Source organism: Danio aesculapii, chromosome 9 (assembly GCF_903798145.1).
Source record: "Danio aesculapii chromosome 9, fDanAes4.1, whole genome shotgun sequence".
In the NCBI taxonomy this organism is placed as follows: domain Eukaryota; kingdom Metazoa; phylum Chordata; class Actinopteri; order Cypriniformes; family Danionidae; genus Danio; species Danio aesculapii.
This window is the reverse complement of record NC_079443.1, coordinates 9,035,995-9,057,905: the sequence shown is the minus strand read 5'-3', so window position 1 is coordinate 9,057,905 and position 21,911 is coordinate 9,035,995. Positions and strand designations below refer to the sequence as shown.

The following is a 21,911-nucleotide window of genomic DNA, read 5'->3' as shown; positions in this document are numbered from 1 at the left end:
ATACTGTGGTATTGCTGTGAATATGAACTTTAACCCTTTATTCCTCGCAGCTGAATCTCCATCTGTCAGTGATCGTTATCTTTGCGTCATGACCTGTTATCCCCTCTGCTCCGCTAGAGTCTGAAGGGAAAGCGTGTTCACATTTTACCGGATCTGGAACTACATATTTGGTGATGTACCGTGTCAACATCGACGCGTTCAAGTAAAAGATCCGACCCAATACAATTCATTTATTTGACTCTGAGTTGACTATTTCGTTAAATAATCAATAGTTTTACTAGTGCACTCTCAGATGGATGTTTTCATTCCCTTAGAGCTGTGTTACACACTGCATGGAAGCTCATTTTCAAAAACCCATAATAGGGGCTCTTTAATTGAAACTTTTTGTGTGTGTTGCATCTTGAATTGCCGAATGCCTGTTTAGTTGTAAGTTGCTTTGGACAAATGTGTCTGCTTAGTGACTAAATGTAAATTTAGTTTGGCTGGATAAAAAGCAGTTTTTAATTTGGTTTGATCAATTTTAGGGTCAAAATAATAAGCAAATAAGCAAAATAATAAGCACAAAACAAACCACTGTTATCAAATAACTTTCCTAATCACCCAATTTGCCTTGTTAACATAACCTAGGTAATCTTTAAATTGCACTTAAAGTTGTACCATGGCAAAGACAAAAAGAAATAGTCATTAGAAATCAGTTATTAAAACTATTATGTTTCATAATAATAATAATAATAATAATAATAATAAAACTTTTCTCTGTTAAACAGGATTTGGGGAATTTTTTTAAAAGAATTAATATTTCACAGGCTAATAATTTTGACTTCAACTATGTGTAGAAATCTAATGCCATTTAGAGGTTAAACATTTGGACATCTAAGTTCAACACAACACTAATCCTAGTATAACAGCAAGTTTAAAACTGTACAGGGGTTATTCAATTAGACGAGCACCATTGCTTGGGCCATCATGGAAGGAAACATTGTTTAGTGTGTTCTTACGTAAGACAACATCTGTGCTAATGACCGTGTGCTCCCTCAGGGTTTGTATGTACCTGTTTATATGAAAGGTACACCCTCAGATTGCTCAGCTGTGGACAGGTGGCAAACAGGCCCGCGAGGTATAAGTGACATGATGATCAGCGCAACAGATGGATTCTAGGAAGTGATTGGGTTTCATCTGGAAAAGCAGGTTGTGGTCCCGTCGAAACAAATGCGCTGGGCTCCCTCAGAGACGACTGAGGCACAAGTGTTTGTTTTCTCTATTTTCGAGGATTTACTTGTACAACAAAAGCTCTTTGCAAAACAAACCTCCATTAAATAGTGTTTAGAATTTAATCTTTTTTAAGTCGGTCAGAATCTTAAGCCTTCTTCAGCACTGATCAGCTCATCCTGTTAAACTCTACTGTGGCCTATAGACCCACACCAGTGCTGTTCACTGCTGGATAAAAAAAAAAAAAACTGTTTTAAATAATGGCCATTAGTTAACGTTTGTTAGGTTATGTATTTACTAGCAGGAACAAATGATTTATTACACTATTAATCTTTTTCTAAAGTTAGTTAATGGAATTAAAGTTATTCATTGTTTGTTAGTTTCCCAGTACTGGAAGGGCATCCGCTGCGTAAAAGATATGCCGGAATAGTTGGCGGTTCATTCTGCTGTGGCGACCACTGATAAATAAGGGACTAAGTCGAAGGAAAATAATGTATGAATTGTTTGTTTGTTAACTCACAGTGCATAACAATGTTATTACATGTTTGTCTGGAATACTCTATTCTGATTGGTCCGTCACAACATTGCAAGCTATGCTATTCCCAGATAACAACTGTTGAATAGCACAGGCTCATCCGAGAACTTCAAATCACCCTGACAGCCAGTGAAAATCTTACAATTTACATTCATATACATCTGCTTGTTTGTCACACTGCTGCTTTTGATGTTTATTTGACTGACTATATGCTCTGTTTAGCTGGTTTCTGTCAGCTTTGTGTTTTTGACTGTTTGGCGCCATCTTGTGACTGAATAATATGCAGGTTAGTGTATACTCCATTAGCTGTATTCAACTGTTTTTGTTTCCGTCAGCTTAGTGTTCAATTAAAGAGTTAATAAACTATTACAGCTCAGAACAATGTTTAATTTAATTATGTTTTGTGGCAAGTAGCCATGTAATTAGTGGCATAAAATGCATTCAGGATAGTTGTTTGGCAGAATAAAGCCCTTCAGTCTTATGCTGTGTTCACTCGAGACATGGCACGTGTGGATAAATTGCGCTATTTGCATGTAAATAGATCCACGAACAAGAGTTTAGAGTTTACTTGCTTCATTCGCATGACAAATTCACTTCACAATAGACGCAGATTCACATAATGGGCAGTGCTTCTGTTTGCACGGTGACTCTAGCTTCGATGTTAAATGTCTAACATGGATTTTATAGAGATAGTAGCTGTGCTTTGTGCTTTATGCTGAAAAACAGAGTATATTTGCTCGGCGCCTTGCTCGGAGTCCTCTAGATCCTTTCAGAGGTGCACCCACCTCTGTGTGTTCATCAACTCCTCCAGAAACGATACCTGGATGATGAAGGCTTTCAGCGGTGCTTCGGACTGAGCTGAGCCCAGTTTGATGAACTGTTGTTTGGTGTCGGCAAGAGGATTTCCCCTCAGGACACGCACAACAGGCGCTACGTCATAATCACGACCTTACGAGAGAAAGCTCCTGATTGGTTAACGCAGTTCGAATGTCCGCTGAAGTACCAATTTTTCAACTTGAGTGATTAGTGCGATGCGCGTTACGCGTATCAAACGCTCAATATGTGCCACTTCATTCTTATCATTTATGCCGCCGGATGTCTATTCACATCTTGCATTGACTTAACATGTAAATCACTCATACTTGATGCGTCATCTGAGTCTGGTGTGAACGCAGCATTATACAACAGCCTTCAGCTTCATATTGGGCTGCCGATAACATTCTTTATTCTGCGATAACTTCCTCAATGTACTTTATCTCTAATTTAACAAGCACAAGATGAAACTAGTAACTAAGTACTGATTAATGTGAATTAACTGTACCTAATATATGCTAATACATGCTAATATATGTCAGAGTTTTGTTTAGAGTTAGTTGCATGTAATTATTCTTTTTTTACTATAGTATATAAGTACATGGAATGTGTAGCAAGATAACATTAAATAAAATAAAAAGTCATTTTCATTTACATATACTAAATATAAGAAAGTATATTCTTGAGAAATATACTTTATTAAATATAAGAAAATAACTAATTACAGCTGAAATAAAACAAAACAAGTAAAACATATTTACACACATTCAAAGTATTAATAAGCAATAGTTCACACAAAAATGTAAAATTCTCAACATTTATTTATTTTTTTAAGAAACTCAGACAAAGCTCAAACTGATTTGGAACAGGTGGAGGATGAGTAAATTTTCATTTTGACAATTTTTTTTTTTGGATGAATCATCTCTTGTGATGATATTGAAGTAATACAGATTGATAATGTGTTGAACCAAAAACTCCCGCGTGTTGCTTCATATTGATCTTACATTGTTGCGAACTGTGGTGGTTAAGTCATGTTTTCACTCATGTTTAGTGGTGAACTGTCATTCTTTGTCATACTGTAATTCTATTATTTTTTAAATGGTTTAAACTAATAAATATAAAATCAGCATATTGTGTAAGATCAGTGTATTTTCTGTAAGATCAGGTTTAGTTGTTGTGTCTATCAAAGTAAAGATTTCAGACTCGGTTTAACGCTGTATTTTTTAGTAAACACATCTGTGGCAAATCTGTTTCTGTATTAGCAGGCACTGAAGTTGCTCTGTCATGTCTTATGTTGTCCTTTCTGCAGTGGACACTCTCAGAGGTGTGTGTGCGCACCAGTTGTGTTGTGTCTGCATTAGTGAGGCTTTGAGTTAGTTGAGATGATCTGATTGGTTGCAGAAGTTGACTGAACGTGCTGCTAATCCTCTTTGCTCTTGGGAGGTTTCATCACCTAGATTTTCATTGCTTATTCTGACACTGTCTCTTCAGCTCTGCCCTTGTGCAAAAGAAGTACACCTTTTAGAAAAAAATAGACTATAAGATAGTTCAAAGAAAATACTTGAACATTTTCAGACTCTTGAAAGGGCAGTTCAGCTAAAAATGAAAATGTTCTGTTACATTTTTAGTTGACTGTTATATGTGGATTTGCATTCAGGCTACTCAGATGTACAGTAGCTTACTTTTCTTTTCTTCAATAGAACTTGATGAAGATTTTTAGGTGAATCCATGTCAAAGTTTGTGATTTTATAAATTACAAGTCCTCATTTGAGAGTCAAATAAATCAAATACAGGCTAAACATCATTATTAACATGATAAACTCGTATGTATTGGGTGCAAACTTGCACATGGACGTTTTGATTAATACAGAATGCACATTCTCTCTCCAGTACACTGTAAAAAAATCCTGGTTGCCTTAAATTTTTAAGCTAAATTAAAAACAATGCATGCATCCATCGACCCTGTATGTTAAAATAACTAAAACAGCTTGCCTAACTTTTAAATTGAGTTAGAACATGATTAACTTAGTTTAATAAGTTACAATGACCTAAAACAAATGCTGTCAGGACTAATTGATCATGTAATTTTTTTACAGTGTAATAACTGATATGATGTTTCTTGCAGAAACTGATTGTTTAGCTTCAGTGTATCATTTAAAGTTATAGGCTAAGAATTAATTTAGCTTCGCCTATATATGTTTTTGACTCTCAAATATGTGTTAGAAATTGACTTGCTTTCCACGAATCAACAAGTACCATTTCAGCAACAAAAAAAAACCTTCTTTAATATTCCTCTGAAGAAAAAGTCACCTACAGCTTGGGTGGTTTGAGTTTGAGTAAATTAACAGATGCTTTTTTTTTTTTGGATGAACGATCCAATTTCCACGATCAAGTATATGGCCTGCAAGTACATTACAAATGCACATTCAGAACAGTTCGAAGAAACAATTCACAGATTATGTGTTGTATAAATGGACGTCCTTTATAAGGACTATGAAAAACACCTACTTCTTCGAATGAAAAAGGATTTGTTGTTGGTCGAATACATAAAATCATAAACAAAGGTTATTCCTGATTCAAAATGAGGTGGAGCTGGTATCTTGAGAATGTTTGCTACTTGAAACTAACACATTTCGTATTATTGCTGTAATATTATCATGTAAAACATTATCTTATTTAAAAAGGCTAATATGAAATTGAATTAAATACATGACTAGTGTTTGAGCATCACTTGAGACTGCCTGCCATATTTTGGTCCGAAGGTGGAGGTGGTTCAACATTTGGTGGAGGGAGCCACCTTGTAATTCTCTATACTAAATCTGTTATGTTTATTATGGAGTGGTGGTGGAGCGCGTCTGTCTCCATGGTTGCAAGGCAGGCTCCTAGTGCAAGCAGTCAATATTCAAGCACTGCATCATTTCATTGCGCTTGCTGCAGCCCTGGTACGACAGCAAAATTCCTTCATATCGACCGAGAAAATACTTAATTTCCAAATGGTCTTAATACATGATGTAGCTACAGAACAGTCAAGCTTTAAATAGGAAAATATCCCCAAAAATTATATTTATTTATTTATTATTGAGCTAGATGCTAATGGTCTAAAACAGGGGTCACCAATCTCGGTCCTGGAGGGCTGGTGTCCCTGCAGGGTTTAGCTCCAACTTGCCTCAACACACCTGCCTGGGTGTTTCAAGTAAACCTAGTAAGATCTTGATTAGTTTCTTCCGGTGTGTTTGATTAGGGTTGCTAAAATCTGCAGGACACCGGCCCTCCAGGAACAAGTTTGGTGACCACTGGTTGTCAAACAATTCAATTATTTATGCTAAAAGTGCTCCCTGAAGAATGGCTGAATGGATTAAAAAATTCTAAAACCCCTCTGCTTAGCTCTAGGTCATGTAAAATGAGCCTTTTTCCAAAAAAAAAAGTGATGTGCTGCTTTAAGATAAACTTTGAGTGTGCAAGTGAATAATTTTGGTTTTAAATGTTAAGTTTTACCTTATCCTTTAGTAAACAAGCATCGCAGCCTTGTGAAAATGTGTTTTCAGTTTTTATTTGTGACTCACCGCTAGATACACCTTCATTAATGTCTGTGCGGTTATGACACCTACAGCTCTTAATTCTTGTCTCCACTTTTATTTGAGTCACTGATAAGCGTAACTCTGGCCTCAGGGTTCACACCTGCTCACATACAGGACTTTCCCTCTCCTCTCACTGCACAAGTTTCACTGACTCTCTTAATCTTTTGGAAAAAGAACAAAAAACCCTTGGATGCTACACAAACACTGACATGACGGTAATGTGGATAATTGTAGCTTCTGCAGCCAGGTGGTTTGAGATGGATAATTGTGGGTCAGGATTACAGCCGCTGGGCAATTCGTTCTGCTGCTCGGTGGCTTATTTTGGGTTTTCTTGGTTTTTGCTTCACTCAGTATTGGCATTGAGGCCTTGGAATTCAATAGTGGTGTGACACTTATGAAAGCCAATAATAGGATCTGGATCCTGAACCTTAGATCGGGCTATTCTTATTGAAGGATATGTGTGTTTCTGTGTCAGCTATGTCCTATTTGCTATCTTTGAGACGGCGAGCTCACACCACATAAAATGAAGATAAAAGTTCAGCTCAAAGTTAATTAGATTTTTTCCTGACCCTGAGGACATGAAAAAGTACCATGCAGATTGTTAAGATGTTTAAAGAGTTAAATTAAGCAATCATTTGCTCACTTTGGTGTTGTTCCAAGCCTAGACTCATTGGAAATACAGTTTTACGAAGCGCGGAAATACAGTTTTTCAACACTGACCGGACCAGTCAACGCTTGCCAATTTTACTGCGGCCCGGGGGAGGGGTCGAAGGTTGCTAGGCGACCATCAACCGTTTAATCAACCGTGATAATTAGTCTACCGAAATGTTTATATATCTGGGTGCATCTGGGTGGCACGAGCGTGTCATACACTGCTTTCTCACCTTGATCTTCTTGCACAGACATGGTGGATTCACCTTATTTGTTGACAAATGGATTGCGGATCTATTCCTTGGCAGTCTGCGGGTTCTTCACTGGGCCTTTTCCTCTTCGCAAAGAAACTTTTCAAAGACGTCTGTTTCTTACTTATTTTGCTGTTTGTGGGGGAAATTTGGGTGCTCAAGTGACAGACTTAGTGTTAGAGTTGTTTAGACTTAAATATTACATAAAAACTGAAATATTTATTGATTTCTTGTGTGGCCCGGTACCAATTGATGTACGGACCAGTCTGCGGCACGGTGGTTGAGGACTACTGCCTTAGAGGATGCTGTCCATATGTGATTCATTTGTGATTCTGAAATATGTTACTTAGGATAGTTTAGTTGTATGATTACTGATACATTTGGTGGTGGTGGGTGTAAATTTTAGGCCTTTTTTTGTTGGGCCAGATTTACCAACAGCTTGTGCCAGGCAGTGCAAACTGTCTTTTTGGCATTAAAACAGTCCTGTCTGTATTTACTAAACACGCACAGTAAAAACAAAAAGTGCTAATAACTGTTGTGGACAACACAGCTATTTTTGTGCCTGACCTTACTGAACATGCCTTTGTAGGAGTTTCCTTGTCAGACACATTTTATGGGAGGGAAGTATATAAATGAAACACGCAATGCAACTTACTAATGTTTCCTCAAGATTATGGCTATTTGGACATTTATCGCCTAAAATTGAAATTTTCAAATGAAAACGGCCTCCTCAGCATTTCCAAAAAGCTTCATTTTTGGTGATCGAAAACTATGTAACTGTAGCAAAACTTATGTGTTTTAAAACGAAAATGTACTAGTGTAAACATGGCCTCAGTAGCGGAAGTCATGATAGTTGGGTGAATGGGATATATAAAAAAATATTTGTCTTTTACAATCATATTTGCTGGAGTAATAAAGAAAAACTCTACAATGGTGTTATCGAGACTTTCGGGAAAAAAAGAAAAAATATTGTGTGAGTGATAACGACAGCCAGATAAGGGAGAACGTCATATTTACTGTCTTTCCCCATAGACACAGCATTGACAAGCCTCACATAATCAGTAATTAGTTTTTTTTATTTGATGCAAATATGATACAATACATACATAACTACATATAAATGTTCAGAAATTTTTCTAAAAATCTAAATATTTAAAACTTTCAAGGGTTTAAGATGCTGGTGACCGTTAAACGCGTCATAACAGTCTTGAGAAAAGAATCCATTTTTGCAGTCTGTAAATCATCAACAGAAGTTTTCACACCCATCTGCGCTGTTTTGGAATTGCACCATTGTGCAAATTTTCCTTTTTTTAAAAGTGTTTTAAGGCAAGCAGTTAAGTTTTATTATGGATAAGATTCTTTTATCATCTTAGCATAACTGTTTCCATAATTGTACTCCATATGAATCAGACACGGATGTGTGCCATTAAAGAGATATTCAAAAAAAAACTTCTATTGAACACTAAAGAAGATAGTTTGAAGAAAGATGGAAACCTGTAAACGTTGAACTGTAAAAGTGTTGCATGCAAAACTGTTGCAAACAATTTATTTGTGTTTAATTTAAACAAACAAATTAAATTGAGCAATGTTCAACTTAATTTGTTTGTTTAAATTCAGCCCAAATAAATTGTTTACAACCACTTAACGTAAAAAAAAAATTAGTAAATCCAAGGAATCATCTTTGAATATTTTTTTTCAGTGTACCATGGAGGTCAGTGGTTTCAGCTTTTCAGCTCTCTTCAAAATATCAACTTTTGTGTGTTTAACAGAAGAAAGAAACTCATTAAGTTTTGCAATCACTTCTCAATGTTCATTTTTGGGGGATCTAACCCCTTTAAGAGGCTTGAGCTCTAATTCCCTTTTCGTTAGTTATAATAAAAGTAGATGTACAGGTGGTATAAAACAGATTACAATCAAATGACTTTTGAATATTTACAAAAATAAAGCTTTAGTAAAAATAGAGCACTTACGAACATATTTCCATATTTAAATCAGCCCCAGAAATAATCTGCATGTGCATTACTCTTGATCACATGCTGAGGGAAACCGAAAGTAACCTGAATATACAGTAAAGGACTTTAAACACCCAGTAGGTGGGTGTCAAAACCACAAGTGGCTATATGCGACTGCAGAGCAATAATAGTGATTGAAAAATATATTATTTGTTGGGCTAAATTTCGTTATGATTTTTACGTCAGTTGGAGGCCAGAGGGAGGAGGTGGAGGGCTGCAAATGGCCTGTGGGCCTGCAGTTTGAGACCCCTGCCATAGACATAGCATTAAACAAACCTCACATAAGCGGTAACTAGTTTTTTTGTAATTTGATGCAAAGATGATATAATACATACATAACTACATATAAATGTTCATACATTTTTCTAAAAATTAAAAACATTCAAATGTTTAAGATGCTGGTGACCATTAAACACATCATAACAGTCTTGAGAAAAGGGTCCATTAGCGCATTGTCTGTAAATCATCTGCAGAAATTGTCACACCCATCTGCTCCTTTTTGGAATTGCACTATTTTGCAAATGTTCCATTTTTTTAAAAGGCAAGCAGTCAAGTTTTATTATGGATATAATTCTTTTATCATCTTAGTATAACTGTCACCATAATTGTACTCCAGATGAACCAGACAAGGATGAGTGTCATTAAAGAGATATTCAAAAAAACTCCTACTATGGAGGTCAATGGTTTCAATTTTTCATCTTCTTTTGTGTGTTTGCAATCACTTCTAAAGGTTCATTTTTGGGGATCTATCCCTTTAAGAGGCTTGAGATCTGATTCCCTTTTCGTTAGTTAAAATAAGCAGATGTGTGTCCAGTATCTGAGATGATTCTGTAGCTACAGTGAGTCACTCTATGGCATTTGTGGCCATTTTTAGGTTTATTTTTGTTGTTCATGGAAGAGTGAGAGGATAATACACTGTGATTCGGCACAATCCCAAACCCAGACTACAGCGATTGCGCACACACACATAAAGAGAGCTGGGGAGGGATGACAGAAGTGTATGTGACAGTAAAAGGGGAGGGATCATCTCTTTGTTTTAGAGCGAGAGAGAGAGAGCGAGAGATTAGCCAGTAGTGGAGAGGTAGTAGCGTGTAGCTCATTCTGCCCATCCTCCACCTTCTACTAGATGCGTTTTACGCTCTTGGCCAGAAGAGCTTCTCTCTGGGAATCATTTATGCTGCTGGAAAGAGATTGCTCTCATTTCTTCTTCAATAATCTCACAGTATTCTGAGGATTACAGATTTACGTGGACTCTAAATATGGATCCGCACACTTCAGTAATGGCCAGAATTGTCATGAATAGATGTGGACCTGCTTCAGACTTGCTACAATGGGATGTTTTTCTATTTGACTGGACCTATAACTCCAGATGTGACTATTGAAAAGGAGATTGCTGTAATCTGTGAAAGCGAATCTGTATTAAAGGGCTTGCAGATGCAAATGGAGCAAGTGCTAGGAGAAGAGCGTTTAGATTGTGTTTACAGATGTCAGATGTCTTAGTACTGCTTGGTGTTTACGCTTTTCTGTTTATTCTTTGGACCAAAGAACCATAGTTTTTACAATTTTTTCAAAGTCAAAATAACCATTTTTACAATGGCATCTTGCTGGAAAAGTCAGGTAAATGTTGACTCTTATAAATGTCCAAATGTTTAACCATAGGAAGTCACGAGGACCCCCACTCCCAGAATATAATGAAACAATAATTCAGACTGTATTTCCATGTGGTGACTGTGTTTGCGTGTGTATGTTTAGGAGGAACAAGCTGCCAAACAAAAAGCTGAGAAGATTCGAGTGGCTCTAGAGAAGATCAAGGAAGCACAGGTTAAAAAGGTGAGAGCCATTTTGTTTACATGTGACACAGACCTGCATTGCGCGTATGTATTTTGGTATGTGGGTAGTGTTTAAGCTATAATGCTTGTGTTTCTGTGTTCAATAGTTTTCAAATGACACCTTTGGCTAGTGCAGTGGTGTAGTGCAGAAGTGGGTCATGCAGTGTAATGCAGCACACTTACACAGCTGAATGAGGCCCTCACGGGACCTGGGAAGTAATTTTATAGCATACTGTATTTTTACAGAATAATTCTAGCAATTTCTGGGTTGCCCAAAGACTGACTGATGAGTTGACTATTATTATTATTATTATTATTATTATTATTATTATTATTATTAATCGTATAATTCACTGTATTATTATTGTTATTTTATTATCATATATTAAACATTTTTTAATGATAATTTAAAAGTGTGTCTTGTTTTTATTTGGTTTTTACAAAAAAAACACTTTGCAGTTTTGTTTATAGGGTCTTAAATAAATAAATAAATAATAATAATAATAAAAAATAGGGCAGTACGGTGGCGCGGTGGGTAGCGCTGTCACCACACAGCAAGAAGGTCGCTGGTTTGAGCCTCGGCTGGGTCAGTTGGCATTTCTGTGTGGAGTTTGCATGTTCTACCTGTGTTGGCGTGGGTTTCCTCCGGGTGCTCCGGTTTCCCCCACATGTCCAAAGACATACTGTATAGGTAAATTGGGTTAGCCAAATTGTCCATAGTGAATGAGTGTTTTCCAGTGATAGGTTGCAGCTAGAAGGGCATCCGCTGCGTAAAACATGTGCTGGATAAGTTGGCGGTTCATTCCGCTGTCGTGACCCCTGATTAATAAAAGGGTTTAAGCTGAAAAGGAAATGAATGAATGAAAGAATGAATGAATAATAATAATAATAATTATAATAATAATAATTATTATTATTATAATTATTATTATTATATAGAAGTGAATGTATGATTACTTTATTTAGTAAATTTTACTTTTATTTTTTATCTTGAAAAAATGTCATTTTGCCAATAATAATAATGTAGGAATAATAATGTAGTAATATTAGCAATAATAATAAGTATTATTAAAATTTGTATTAAAATGTTAATCATAATATTTATTGTTGATTTAACCTGATTATTCAAAAGGATAGTTTTGTATTCTCATAATTCTAAACTATAATAATGTGGATATTTATTATGATTTTTAGTATTATTAGTAATAATATTCAATTTTATCTAGTCTAAATTCACTGTAAACCAGAGGTTATGAGTAGGGTCAGACAGAATCTGTAGCCATTTTTTACTATTTCTGTGCAGAATTTTGTAAAAAAAACAACAAAAAAAAATCTGTGGATTTATGCAGAATGATTTTGGGAGTATTGTAACTAAAAATGAAATAATGTGAGATAAAATAATATCTTTTTTACTTTAATGTTTCAATGCAAATCCAATTAGATCCACTTATTTGGTAAACAAAGCAAGTCTCATGTAATATATCTTCTAAAATTCTGAAAATATTACTTTACAAACGGTATTGTAAATAAATCATATTAACATTTTCATATTATTCAATATTATTACTGAAATGAATTTAAAAACTGAATAAATATGAAGTTGCACACATTTACACAAGTAAATAAATAAACTAATCTGCGGATTCTGCATGCACGGATTCCGTGTGGGCCTAGTTATGATTCCATTTGCTTTTACAAATAGTCATGAAATGATGACACGACAACAAAAATGTAATAATTGATTGTTAAAAAATAATAATTCTTACCCCAACCAATGTCATTTTTTAGCAAAACACATCAAATGTGTTCGGTAATGGTGGTGGTATAATGTAATGGGGATACAAATGTATGCTTTTTAGGATATTTTACAGTGGCTTTAATCACAGTTCAATCCATCATAATCAAGAAAAATATCTCTTTCTATTAAAATGTATTACAAATATTTTTGATTCTTTGTCATATATCAGACACAATATTCAGTTTTGCTGTTGATTAAAAAAAGAGCTAAACTCCCTTACATATGTATGTAAATAATTTATTTTACATTGGTTGCTGGCAAGTATAAATGTTAGTAATTTGACTCGCTGAGGTTTGTGTGCTGTTATCTGTAGAGGAGAAACAGGCCTGTGTTGATATAAACAGCAAAGACAGGATGATCAAGCCTCATCTTACACACACTGAGTGGATTATGTGTGTGTCTGTGCACGTGTGCCCATTTGGCCGTCCTCTTGCCCAGCGTCTGTTCTCTGAATGTGTGTGTGTGTGGGTTAGCAGCCCTGATGCAGTGTTTTCTGGGTCACTGTCACAGTACACAAACTTAGTCTGCATCTCTTCAAATGCTGCTCTGAAATCTCTGTAAATGTGTTTCTAATATCCACAGATAATCTGGAATCAGACAAATAAAAAAGCTAGATTCATGGTGGTGCTTAAGGAATCGTACTAATTATAGTCTGATAAATGCACTTATAGTATGATAAATACACTTATTTTGATCAGATTTCTCCTTTAGACATAATTTTGACTGTTAGTATTTACGTGTCAACTCACTGTCTATGGAGTATATCACTTTTAGTCTTTGCCGCAATTTTACAGTTATCTGCTGTAAAATTCCTCATACATTCTTTGCAGTTCACTACTAAAGTGTACACTGCACTGTTGCTCATTTTAAAACTTTTGCAGTAACTTATTGCATATTAGGAAATGCGGTATTCTACTGTAATCAAAGTAATCAAGTACTGCTACTGTAGTTGAAGACAAATAACGAGACCTTTAATGAAAGAAATTTGCTTGTTTGGAATTGAGTAGTAAATAATAAAAATAAAGGTTTTGTACCGCTAGTGTAAAATGTACTGTAACAATTGTAAATAAAAAATAAATAGAAAAAAAAAAAGAAAGCTATTTTACAGTAAAACGAAATAGCGGTAGGGCCCTGCTACTGTAAAACACATTTACAGGTTTGTTACTGTAAAGTGGCAGTTGCTGTAAATTGCTGGCAACAGTGCTGTCAGTAAGTTACTGCAAAATACAATAAAATGTCTAACTGTGTAGTGGACTGTGAATAGTTACTTATTGTCAGTAGATTGTTTGTTAGCCACCGTCGAAGTCTCTGTTTGCACTTGGTGTTAAGATGCGTTTTTGTAGATGCAATCGTAAGTGGGCGATGGTAAACACGGGTGAAAAGTCCAAAAAGCTTTTTAAGCTTATCCACTGTAACTTCTGGAGGTAGTTGAAAATGCATGTGATTGAGTTGCTTTTAAAGTGGAGATGCTCATATGGTTGAATGGGTTCAAACAGCCAGAAAACATCATCTACACAGCAAAATCCTCTGAGCAAAATTGACTAATTTTAGAGAATATTTGGTCCCTCTTTAAATAATGGCAAACAGGTTGGTAATAAGTAAAGCTGCTGTTTGTGGAGTTACTTAATGATCTTCTTCTGAGATTTTGAGAGATTCAAGGTATTATATTTCAGCTGATTTCATCTAAGGCTGTGGCTGAAGTCAGTTGTAGTTCTGTGTTTCTGTTTATTAACAGCAGGTGTTCATCGTCAGTGCTCAATCATCACCTAATTAATCCTTTCATTGTCTCATTAACTTGAGTAACTTTAACTTAATTTAGAGAGGCACCAAATACTATCTAACTAAGTCAATTTTACTCAAAGGATTTTGCTGTGTACTCTATCTTCTGACCTCATTCTTAAAGGTCCCATAGAATGAAAAACTGGATATACTTATTAATAAGATAAGCTAATAAGATAAGCTGGGCATAGCTCATTAATAAGAGTTCAGTACATAAAAAGGGCATAAAGTGAGCCTCAAACACAATTCTTTCATCATACTTCTGTAAATGCTATGAGTGTCAAAATCTTAAAAAAAAAAAAACAGGCCAATAGGGCCAAAACATAGACTGTTACTTTGCACAAGGTATCTTAATGTGCATGCCCTAGGCTGCATTTGATTGGCCATAACATTTCCTAGTAAGACTACAACAGTGATCATTACCTAAGCTTGCATTATACTCACTATAATTGCGAGACTCTTATTTTGAAAACGGTCAGAGTAAGGGAGCAGTGTATGTGGTAGTATAGATTGAAAATATTCTTATTGGTTAATTCTTACTGTTGTTGGGGTGACATCTTACTAAAATGGAGATCTGTGTGGAAGGCTTGTTTTAAATTCAATGTGTTTGTGAGCAGCTGATGTAGTGGTTGTTGTTTTTTTTTCTAAGAGATGATGCAGATGTTTGCCTGCAGTGGTTTCTAAAGGCCAAATCCCTCAATAAAATGTCACGGGTCAAGATGTAACTCACAGATGAGAGGAAAATGTTTATGAACACAAAAACAGGCAGAAACATGTGTAACTCGTCATGTCCTCTCTCTCTTTTCAGCTGGTAGTCCGGGTGCATCTATCAGATGAAAGCTCTAAGACTATGATGGTGGATGAAAGACAGACGGTGCGTCAGGTGCTGGACAGCCTGCTGGACAAATCTCACTGTGGGTACAGTCTGGACTGGTCTCTGGTAGAGATCATCACTGAACTCCAGATGGGTAAGAGCCAGAAAACAGACACTGTACCTTTTTATGGTCATTAGTTTTCTCACAGCACTGCACAGAAAAACAACGATAGATCAAATAAAGCATCCATAATACCCAAACAAATAGTCTTAGTGTAAAAGACACTAAGATTTTTTTATCTTGGAGAATATCCAATCAAGAGAATATTCAATGCTCTAGTGCTACTGGGGCTAGCCAAGAATCATCATTTCTGTCTTGGAACTGTTCAGATACAGATAATTGTTTAACATTAACAGTGTTTTTATATCATAAATAGTCGCATAAGTTAGAAAAAACTTAACAGACTCTAAAAGAAAATCCTAAATACTAAAGGAAAAGGACAAAAGACAAAAGAATAGGTCCAACAGTACCACAGTTATGCTCAACAAACTAGTTGCATTGCTTTCAAATCAGCTATTTTGTTATTGGGAGTGACGTGACGTGCTCACACTTTCGAGGCACACGCAGTTGATAGAATGCCATGAGCTTAAGTCACATGACAAGAACTGACCAATCAGTTTTATACTTTGTATGGATTATACACATTTCTACTCCAAATAGGAAAAAAAATTATACAAAATGAAAATACCAAACAATTTTATATTGTAGTTAATCAAAAGTGCCTTCAGACAGGTCCAGCAGCCCTGTAGCTTAGATTTAACTTAGACATATACATTTTTTATTTGTTTATTTATTTATTTATTTATTTATTTATTTATTTATTTATTCATTTATTTATTTATTTATTTATTTATTGTTCGGTGATTTATTTTCAGTGTAAAATTATTACTTCTGTTAAACATAAGTAAATAACATAAATATTAACATAATTATTATTAACATAATTATTAGGCATCACAATGGCTCGGTGGGTAGCACGATTGCCTTACAGCAAGAAGGTTGCTGGTTTGAGCCCTGGCTCTATCAGTTGGCATTTCTGTGTGGAGTATACATGTTCTCCCCGTGTTTGCGTGGGTTTTCTCCGGGTGCTTCAGTTTCCCCCACAGTACAAACAAATGTGGAATAGGTGAATCGAATAAGCAAATTGGCCGTAGTGGATGTGTGTGAATGCAAGAGTATTTGGGTGTTTCCCAGTGTTGGATTGCAGCTGGAAGGGAATCCGCTTTGTAAAATATCTGCTGGATAATATGTTTAAACAGAAAGTTGTAAGAGTACTAGTGCTGTTATTGTATTTTTGGTTAAGTAAATTAAGTTTTAATAAGTTGATCCCAAGTTTGTGCTCACTTGTGTATATTCACATTTTCCATTTAGAATCAAATGACTAAATATTTAAATAACACCCCTGTTTTGTTGTTCTTGATAGTAATTGCTTAAAAAATGTTAAATAATAATAGTGCCTTACATTTGTACAGTGCTTTTCTGGAACTCAAATCGCTTTACACGTTTTTCCTCAACCACCACCAGTGTGCAGCATCCACCTGGATGACGCGACAGCAGCCATATTGCGCCAGAACGCACACCACATACTAGCTGATTGGTGGAGAGGAGACAGAGTGATGAAGCCAATTATGATAAGGGGAGGATGGTTAGGAGGTCATGATGGACAGAGGCCAATAGGCAAATTTGGCCAGGATGCCGAGGTTAAAGCCTTACTCTTTTTCGAAGGACATCCTGGGATTTTTAACGACCACAGAGAGTCAAGACCTTGATTTACTGCTCACTGAGCAGTATAGATTCCCCTTCACTATAATGGGGCGTTAAGACCCACACAGACCGCAGGTTGAGCACCCCCTGCTGGTCTCACTAACACCACTTTCAGCAGCAACCTAGCTTTCCCATGTGGTCTCCCGTCTAGGTACTTACCAGACGCAGCCCTGCTTGGCTACAGTGGGCGACCATGTGAGAGTTGCAGAGAGCTAGCTGCTAGCCGAACTTGAGCCATCATTGTAAGAACTTGGGCCTGTAACATGAAGCTGGTCAGATAGTTAGCCACCATTCTGGGTTTTATGTACCATGAAGGTAGCTCAGCTGCTCAATAATGCCATGGCAATAAAGAGTGTTACCTTCATGTTATCTAAAACCTGATTGGTGCAAACTAAACTGAAACTTGACAGGCTAACCAGCTATTACATCTTTATGGTACAGGCACCTGGTCAAAAATGCCTTGTTAACATAACTGTTTTGCAAGATACTGATACAAGCGTGTACATCTGTGAAGAAGTGAAGCAGGTTGTGCTCATGCTGTGGTGCATTGTGGCACTTCTGTACAAATAATAGTAGACTATTCCCTCACTCGCTAGTCTGAGAGAATGGACCAATAATGACAAATGAAAAAAGGATTAAAGTCACGTGGGCTGGTGTGCCCCAGATCACGATCAACGACAGCTGGATGATAATGCACATCTTTTTTTCATTTTCCGCTGGTTTCAAAAACATCACATCAGTCCTATTTGATTGATTTTGATCTTAGCAGATTAGCAACGAGGATAGATTAGCAAAGTCTATGTCTGAAATCGCAATAGGATTAGCCCATACAATCATGTGCGGTCTGAGGGAGGCCTAGATTGAGTAAATATTACTTTAACCAATTCCACTAATTTCATAATAGTAAGACTATATGTTGTTCTGATGTTTGGGACAGTTGTGGAGGTCTTAAAGTCATTTAGGTTTTAACTGATCCCACTACTGTAAGCAGTCCATCCTTAAGCATGCAGCATATACATTAATCCTGCTTTTTGTTTAGTTTTCTCATATAATATTAAACAATATTAAAGCAGTTCTCATTTGAAATGTAAGATCTTCATAACTGATCAAAGATTTGGGATTATTTTATGCTTTTGCTGTGTGCCCAGTAAGGATGAATTGATTCAATTAAAATGCGTTAAAAGGAAACATTTCACAGTATGTTGTAAAATATGATTACAGTTTAAAATTATTGTAAAACAATTCTAAATAATTGCAAAGCTGATATTACTCAGCAATGTAGGCTTCTGCGTATCACGATCTTTCAAAAACCATTCTAATATAAAAAGTTAAAGTGAAGTTGTGTGGCCAGTTATGGTGACCTGTCCTTGGAATTTACCCAGAGCACCTACATATATATATATGATGAAGAAACATTTCTTATTAATATTATCAGTGTTGAAAACAGCTGTGCTGCTTAAATTTTCCATGAAACCATGCTTTTTTTTTTGGAATAAATGGAAAGTTTAAAGGGTCGGGAAACCCCCCTCTTTCAGTTCAAGTCTACGTCAGAATTTTTTCAAAAAATTCTTTGAGATGTCCGTGGAGCTCTGTGAGCAGAGGGAGGAGTGGGCGTGAAAAAAGAGGTGGAGCGAACAATTTTTTGTCAGTTGGCTCACAAAATCAGACACAAACCATGGTAGACCGGAGCAGACCATGATTTTTATGGTTTACGAAGTAAAATTCAAAGAAATAAACAGTAAGTAATCTAATGTTCTGCTACATATGTTATTCGTAATTTCATATACGCATAACCACAATTTGTTAATCATCATAAGATAATTGTGTTTATTTAAACCTATAAATGAGAGGAACTTCTCTCTTCCTCAATCCCCGGGTCTGAATGCAGACACAGTGGATTGCTGTGCAGCAGGTCTTTTGCCCTGTCTATTGCAACCATAAGCCCTGCTGGTAATCCGGAGGATTTTAAACACAGGCGAACACAGCAGCATGGATATAGGTGATGTGTCTGAATGGTAACGAACTCAACTGATAAAAGACAAAGTCCGCTATTCTCCAATTCTTGTACAGATCTCCTGACAAAGTTGCTTGCTGTAATCCAACATCTTTATTGTATCGGCCCTGACAGAATCGTGGGGAAAAACATGCATGGACGCAGTCTCACCCAGTCATTGGGTCTTCCTTGCCTTCGGAAATGTGCTCTCATGAATAATTAAGAAGCAGGGTCTTCTCATAGGATAAGAAAACTCCGCTATGAATAATAATGAGAAACCGACGCATTATAACTCCAATAGATTTGAGCTATGTCACCAATTTTGATCCCGCCCCAAAAATGATTTTAAAACCCGGAAGATGAAATTAGCTGACAAAAGCTCAAAATTATCCAGTTTTCCCCACAGTCCTAAATGATGCTCAACACACACATATCTGGTCAAATAAAAAAAATAAATCCTGAATTCCTTCAACTTTTGATAAAAAAAAATATTTATTTCCAATGTAACATCCAGTTAAATCAGGTAATGTTTGAGTTTTAAGACTATACCTTTATATGGTTTTTATTAATATTTTGTATTACTGTGTAATGCCCATTTCTGCCACATGACATAAAACAAACAAGAGTTAATGAAATAAGTCGGAACTGCACAATATACACCACAATTCAGAGAAAACAAACTCTCACAAAGTGAAGCCAACAAAATTAAGAATGAGAAATTAAAATGGTCGTGCCCAACTGAGCCTAGTTTTCTCTCAAGGTTTTTTCTTCACTTTCGCCAATTAGTGAAGTTTGTTTTTCCCTCTCCGCTGTCCACCTCTAGCTTGCATGGTTTGGGATCGGTAGGGCTAACACACATCGTTGGATTTGCTCTTCAGTGTTTGGACTCTCAGTAGTGATTTTAAACCACACTGAACTAGCTAAACTAAACTGAACTTAAACACTAAAAAACTGAACTATACTGTTTCTATTTACTATGACCTTTATGGGTAGCTGCTTTTGACACAATCTACATTGTAAAAGCGCTATACAAATAAAGGTGAATTAAAATTGAATTGAACAAGTCACAATTTATCTATTATTGCAATTCCAGGTTTACACAAAGGAAGAACTTTTGAGTTGATTTATATCTCGCAAGTCGACTTCTTTTCTCAGGAATTATAAAATTGTAAAATTTAATTGTAAACTCACAATTATTGCTAAAAAAAAACGTAATTCTAAGAAAATAAAAACCCACATGTTGTAGAATACTACTTAAAAACTTCAAGAAGAAGCAAGCAACAGTGGGATTAAAGGTCATATTGCCTTTCTGCATTTTTTTTTACTTGCCCAAAACAGGAGACAGTATTGAAATCTATTTTTAGTGTGATGTTTTTGATAGTTATTTGAGCCTGAATCATGCCTTGCACAGAATCTGCTGTATGTGTGTGAGTCAGAGGTCTGTGCTGGCCTGATCTTTATGTAGGTCCTGAGCGATCATGCGTGTGGCTGTAGCCTACATCTCCAGGGCTTTCGTTTTTCCACTTTCTGCTCTTTCAGTGGAGGAACTAAAAGATAGAAAGACAAGGAGTTTTAGTGAATGAGCAGTGCGTAAATAGAATGAGCAGTGCATGTCTTTTTGGTAGTGTTTTGTACTGCATATGTTGAATGATTATCTTTTGTGGTGAGGAATGATGGGTTTGAGCTACAATTTGTGAGTGCAGTTGCACACTAGTGTTTAAATATAAAAACATGTAGCATTTAATTTCAGTATTGTTCTTGATTTTTGTCAAGAACAATCAAACACATTTTGCTCTTGTGGCAGACGTGTTTGTTGGCTTGTTGTTTTATTAGTTGCTTATTTGTTAGAACATGTTGAGGTTAAAAGTCAGTCATTTAGTATTAACAGAGTCCGACTTAATCCAGGTATTAGGATCAAGAGGAGTGTAAGGGATTGGTAATTCTTCAAGTGCCTTTAATCATCTAATGTACAGACCTCTGTAATCTGTCAGATTAGTGTTTTCGCTATTTGAACTTTTTTAATGTCTGTCCATACATATATATTTTAGGTTTTTAGCTTTAGTTTATAGACTGGCGTTTACATGGTCAGTGGATTCCAGATTTAAGAAACTCATGGCTGACAGATCAATGTGCAAGGCAAATGTTACACTCCACAACACCATCTGCTCCCATAAACCTCCTGGTTGCTGTAGCATAAAAGCTTTGAAATGTGTTCTAGGTAGATAGAATGATAGGTAGATTTCTTCTTCTTTCTGTTTTACGGTGGTTGACAACAAACTTTTTGGTGCAATACTGCCACCTCTGGTCGGTGATGTCGCCGACCAAGTTAGGCTAACACGAGAAACTTGCTTGATGGAAAGATGACTGATGGAGAGGACTTATTTCTGAAGTAGGATTTTTCGTCAGCATACCTTGAGACGTACATGTTAAAATGCAATAACTTAATTTCTGATGCTGTGCTCAAAAATACTTTAGTAATTTATAGTAGGTACTTTTTATGTAATTTATTAATGAAGAGTTATAAATATATATGCAATATTCATAATGCTTATGTCGAAATATTTCTCTTTACTATAAATTACTATTGTATTTTAAATGTGTAACACCTGCTTTTATTGGATTTTTGTTTTAGCTGTTATTTACTACAATTTGTTTCTGTTTAGTGCAGCATATTATTTACAGTAAATAGTTGAATTGAATTATGCCTATATATGTTTAATTGGCAGTTTTATTGACCTCTAAGATATGATTGACTTGGATTTAAGTTGCTTCGATTTAAAGATAAAAATTGCAAAAATAGCTTAGATGTAGCTAAGCTACTTTT

General features: G+C 35.9%; 1 protein-coding gene across 1 annotated transcript in view; it reads left to right on the top strand.

The window, feature by feature from the left end:
• The window catches only part of raph1a (Ras association (RalGDS/AF-6) and pleckstrin homology domains 1a), a 150,672-nt gene that overhangs the window by 105,399 nt on the left and 23,362 nt on the right, over window positions 1-21,911 (top strand). Inside the window, 2 exon segments of the mRNA XM_056464734.1 lie at window positions 10,802-10,879; window positions 15,264-15,423. Coding sequence (XP_056320709.1) covers window positions 10,802-10,879; window positions 15,264-15,423 — 238 coding nt within the window.